The sequence below is a fragment of the Ursus maritimus genome (assembly GCF_017311325.1).
Source record: "Ursus maritimus isolate PB19 chromosome X unlocalized genomic scaffold, ASM1731132v1 scaffold_X1, whole genome shotgun sequence".
In the NCBI taxonomy this organism is placed as follows: Eukaryota; Metazoa; Chordata; class Mammalia; order Carnivora; family Ursidae; genus Ursus; species Ursus maritimus.
In genome coordinates, this window is record NW_024423319.1 from 107,556,215 (window position 1) to 107,562,214 (window position 6,000).

General features: G+C 33.2%; 1 protein-coding gene across 4 annotated transcripts in view; it reads right to left on the reverse strand.

The window, feature by feature from the left end:
* Positions 1–6,000, reverse strand: part of CNKSR2 (connector enhancer of kinase suppressor of Ras 2) — a 292,411-nt gene that overhangs the window by 129,432 nt on the left and 156,979 nt on the right. For all 4 annotated transcript variants that reach the window (XM_040633558.1, XM_040633552.1, XM_040633548.1 and 1 more), the window contains exons 7-8: positions 2,842–2,901; positions 76–144 (exon numbers count right to left, since the gene is read on the reverse strand). In XM_040633558.1, coding sequence (XP_040489492.1) covers positions 76–144; positions 2,842–2,901 — 129 coding nt within the window. The remainder of the gene's footprint in view (positions 1–75; positions 145–2,841; positions 2,902–6,000) is intronic.

Genomic DNA, 6,000 nt, shown 5'->3' on the forward strand with positions numbered 1-6,000 from the left:
TTGATATCCTTTTTAAAGCTTTAGCAAATCTTTACATTAGTTCCTCCCACTGACTCATAAGGTAATTATACATACCACAGTCTGATGATTAACTTGAATTACTTCATCGCCAGCATGGATTTTCTTGCAACGATCTGCAGGTGACTAAATTTAACATAATAGAAATGATAAAAAACATAAATTTTGTCAGTCCTTTCCTCTCCCTGAAAATACTACAGTAAGCTCACCTCTTTAAATTAGAACAGAAATTAATTAATCTTTAAAAAATTAAAGAAAAATGACTACTAGTGTTAAATATATTGTTTGCACTCTATAGATAGCTAATAATAGAAAGTAGGATTTATTTTAAAAGTGATTTCCAGTTTATTTTTTATTCATTTCCAATTTCCAATTATTTTAAAACAAAAAAGTCTTGAAACAATATTAACCTCAATTCAACAAATCGTGAAATTCACAAAAGAATGATCTGTTATAGGTTAGAATTCAAGGTAAAACGATATTCCATAGAATTCCGGTTACTCAGGTAATAACACTTAAGAGGGTAGTTCATCTAGGATATGAACTCAACCCTAAAAATGGTATCATAACAAGAAAAAAATGTATTTTTTTCATAGCACCTTTAGGAGGTAGGCATATTATCAAATTAGACAAGTACCATGCAACAATTCTGAAAAGTTTGTAAATCATTAATGTAATAGGGCTGTAACTATACAGTATAGATGAAAAATATCAAGCCAATTGTTCTAATCATGGTGTAAAAGAAAATGATAGTTGATATATAAAATTGAAAGAAACTGAAACAACTTCTTTCACAGATAAGTAAAAAGGGAATAAGTCATATAAATTATAGACTTTCAGTGTTAAACGGGGCCCTAGAGATCATTTTGTCCAAACTTCTCATTTTACCTAAAAGAAAACTAAGAAACTAGGGCAGAACAAAGCAAAATAACTTAACCACTTTAGTGAGGAGCTTTACTAAGACTCAACACAGATCTACTAATGATAAATGACTGTGGGTACCAAAAATAGTAAAATATTTTCAAGAAAAAATAATTAAATGATAAGCCATTAATATATGGTTCATATCTGAACTACTCATAGGATCAATCTTTCTTTGATCACTCACCATTTATCAAATATTACTGAGTAATTAATATGAGCAGTACATAGTACTCAACTTTTTTATAGACCCCAGACAGTACAGAGATGCATTCTTATCAATTCTTCAAGATACAGTTCAAAATCATTTCTGTGATTACTTCTCTGGTTTCATTTGCAGCATTTATGATTCTTTCCTTTGTCTGTCTACACAAATTTCAGTACCTGTTTACACACATAAACCCCTAGCTGCATTCCTTAGGAACAGCAAGCTAGTTTAGTTTAAAAATTCTTTCATTACCTAGCCCCACGCCTGGAACACAGCAGACATGAAACAAAAGATTGTTACAAGAACAAATGAATAAATGAATGATTGGAGGAATGTACAAATAAATGAGAATGATCAATCACTGATAGGAGTATAGTTTACAGTATTTCACTGCATTTAAAATTTTTAACTGGTTGACAATATGCATTTAACTGATATTTCTGACCCCATATTTAATACTAAATGTGAAGCCAGTACAGCAATCCAACTGCAATGTATATTATGTGTTTCACTGTTCTCAAGAAACCAAGAGAAGTGAGTGGGGAAAAAAGCAATAAATGATTAAAGTAGTAAGTGAATTAGGTGAAAAGAATGTTGATTTTTTAAAAAAGAAAATGTTGGTAAAATATTGAGATCTATAATAACTTGAGATTAATTAACTCCACCCCAGTCTTCTTTGAAGGAACACAGCATAGACATGTAATTTGTCAGAATTTCTAAAAGAAAAAAAATTCAAAGGTCAGCACCTGCTTAAGAGCAAGATGGAAGTCTGGGACAACCAAATGGAGGAATAATGATTTATTATACTATTCAAATCTATTTTTGTGATCATGTTCAGGCTCAACACAATCGCTTCACATTTCTGTAGCTCTTCATTGAATTGAATAGCCTTTCACATTTACTATCTTATTTGATTTTCACATCAACCTAGTAAGGTATGTAGTGCAGATAATATTTCCAATTTACAGTTGAGGAAACTAAAGCAATGACAGGGTAAGTGACTTGCCAAAAATTACACTGCCATTAAGATGCAGAACTAATTGTAGGACATAGGCCTAGGGACTCTGACCCACTGCTTGCAGTGGTTCTCAAATTGGAGCATGTGTCAGAGTCACATGTTAAAACAAAGTCTCTAATTAAGAAAGTGGCTGGTCTCTAGAATTTCTGATTCAGTAGTTCTGGGGTGGGGCCCGAGAATCTGTATCTCTAATAAGCTGCCAGGGGAGGCTGATGCTGCTGATCCAGGGAGGGACCTCACTGCGAAAACCAGTGAGCTATACCATGCTGTCTCTCTTCATTGAATTAAGCTGAATTATAATGCATTTTCAGAAAGCCTGAAATATCTGATGATTCTTTCTTATATAAGTTTCTTAATATAACTAAACTATTTGACAGATGGAAGTGGATTCTTTTAGATGTCACAGTAACTTGTCATAAACCAGAAAATACTTAACAAAGACAAATCTCTGGCTGTGAAGAGAAAAGATGTGATTTACTCTAATAGTTAATCTAAACTAAATAAAATGATTGAAATTCTCCCCAAACTAGCACTTACTAACTCAATGTGTCCTTTTAGTTTTTTCTCCTCATCTGTTCATGTCCTCAGAAGTCAACCTCAATTATGTGAGATATATAAGTTGTTTAACAATAAAAAGAAAAACATACACTAGAATCTGAAATATTACAATACTTACATTTTCTGTGGTTCCAGTAATTACATGAAGGCCATCATATGTTGATTTAATATACATACCCTAGAAAAAGACAGCATCAAAAAAAAAAGTGAAGCAATTAGAATGTTTTCAAGTACAATATAAAATCATTTACAAAAAAATTATCCTATCAAAACTGCCACGTGCTCCATGAATCCATATTCAATAACGCCATCTTTAAACTAGTAAAAAATTCCTATCCAAACATTCTGGTTTCTAAAGTTTGCCTGAAGAAGCCTGTACTTAACTTAATCAAATAACTACCTGATAAGTAAATTGCCTGTGAAACCAATAAAATGTAGCATGGTAATTCAATATTTTGAAGAAAGAACACACCTCACTCCCCCAATAGTCCTTACTGTTTGTTCTGGGCCAAAATAAAAGTTATAGTGGGAAACTCTATAAGTGTATTATACTTGATACATATTATAAAATAAAAAGTATGTTTCTACAGAGCCACTTCAACTACAACCAACTAGAGACAGAGGAATGATAAAATATTGTTAATGTAAACTTTTTTCTCTATCTCTTTTGTGGAATCCTATATTTCCTGCCTTTATTTTCATTGAAGAAATTTTAATAATTATATTCAACACTTCTATATCAGTAGTTAAGAGGTAATGTGTGGCAAGCCCTTCTAATAAAAAGGGTGAGATTCCATTTCCCATTTAAACAAAGCCATTTTAGAAAATGCTTTATTACACTTTAAAGATTATTTAGAAATCCTGAAATTATGTAAGCTTTACAAGCAAACAAAAACTTTAAATTATAGACAGTGAGAGAACTTGAAAGGGAAAAAAATCACAAGAAAATATGCACATTGTAAATGTTAAAATATTTTCATTTAAGTTAAAAAAATTTTTTTTTCCTCTCTAAGGAAAATTCTGTTAGTTTTCTCTTTGGGAAAAAATTACCTAAGTTTTACTCACACAAGTGCTTTGCATTTCAAAATATTGATCTCAAAAATAAAAATAAGAATTTTAATGAACTCAAAGTCTAAAATATAATGGACTTAACAATAACCAACAATATTTCAGGAAAGCGCTGATTTTAGCACTTACAAAACAATTACTGTAGTGCTGATTTCCCATACCCTTAGTTAATTACGTATTTAGATAACTGAATGTACATGTATTTCCATTGGAAATAAGTAAGAAATAAAAACAAGAAGCAGTAAAGTTCATGGGATGGTACTAATAAAAAATGGTTAGGTAGGCTTGAATTCTGAAGTCATTTTAGTAATGTCTTATATCTAAAATGTTGGTACCTGTCCCAAAAATGGCTAAGCCTGGATCACTAACGTGAAACAAAATGAATGTGTTTAACAAGTGTTCATTTACCTCTGAACTCTAGTATTTTAATGTGACTTCATTATTTCATATAAAATAAATAACCTCAACATCAGCACATATAGAAATTAAGAAATTGGCTAGCTGACCCTATGACCCAGCAGTTGCACTACTGGGTATTTACCCCAAAGATACAGACGTAGTGAAGAGAAGGGCCATATGCACCCCAATGTTCATAGCAGCATTGTCCACAATAGCCAAACTGTAGAAGGAGCCGAGATGCCCTTCAACAGACGAATGGATAAAGAAGATGTGGTCCCTATATACAATGGAATATAACTCAGCCATCAGAAAGAATGATTACCCAACATTTGCAGCAACATGGACGGGACTGGAGGAGATTATGCTAAGTGAAATAAGTCAAGGAGAGAAAGACAATTATCATATGGTTTCACTCATTTATGAAACATAAGGAATAGCAGGGAGATTGGTAGGAGAAGGAAGGGAAGAATGAAGGGGGGGTAAATAGAAGGGGGAATGAACCACGAGAGACTATGGACTCTGGGAAACAAACTGAGGGCTTCAGAGGGGAGGGGGGTGGGGGATTGATATAGGCCAGTGATGGGTAGTAAGGAGGGCACATATTGCATGGAGCACTGGGTGTTATACGCAAACAATGAATCATGGAACACTACATCAAAAACTAAGGATGTACTGCATGGTTACTAACATATAATAAAAAAAAAAGAAATTGGCTAGCTGTTGTTGCCTATGACCATATGGTAATATTCACCTTACACTGGTGACAAGTGTACAGTATACTTACTTTATAATTTAATACTTATTCCATTATTTATGGTAGGGTAAATATAAGGGTGCCATTATAGAACTTAGCAGAAGACAAGATCCTTGCCATCATTTTCCTCCAGGAATTAACAAAATCACATCAGATTAATAGAGGATCTTAAAGTATATTTGTAAGACCTAAACACTAAATTTTGTTTCAGTTTTTTACACAGAAGGACTATGAGAGAATAAAGTGGGAAAAGACAGAGAAAGAAGCAGTATATATTATTTGGACATACAAAACAACCATCACTTTTCATTCTTTATCACAATCATCATGGATATCTACTGGTTACAATGTGCCAGGGACTGTTTTAAGTATTTTATATTTATTTCACAATAGCCAATGTGGTATAAACTATCATTACTTCTTTTTATTTTTTTAATTTTAGAAAAATATTTTATTTATTTATTTGAGAGACAGTGAGAGTATGAGGGGGAGAGTGTCAGAGGGAGAAGCAGACTCCCTGCCAAGCGGGGAGCCTGATGCAGGGCTGGATCCTGGGACTCCAGAATCATGATCTGAGCCAAAGGCAGCCACCCAGGGGCATGTCATTGCTTTTGTTTTAGAGATAAAGAAACTGAGGCACAGAGTAGCTGGAAAGTCTGCCCAAGGTGATGAGGCCAGGTTTCAAGCAAAGGCAGTCTAACTCCAGACCACACTCTCAATCACTAGGCTCCTGATTTATCGATTTATTAACAGGAGAGTTGTGCACCTTCACTTTTCTTATTATAACATAATATTAGGCAACTGCAGGTATTGAAGTCGACTATTCATTGCTTAACATCTATTCTGAAAGACTAAGACCTCTTTAGCACACATGTACTATATGCAATGTGGTTATAAGAGTAACTGGGTTTCATATTTTACAAACTTATTGACCCATCTCCTCTGAAAATGGCAGGCAGAAGTTGATTATGTTTCTCTCTACATTTCTTTCAACACTGCATATTACCGATTATGAATTCAGGTGTTTGACAAAAGTTCTAAATAGTTTCATTAATG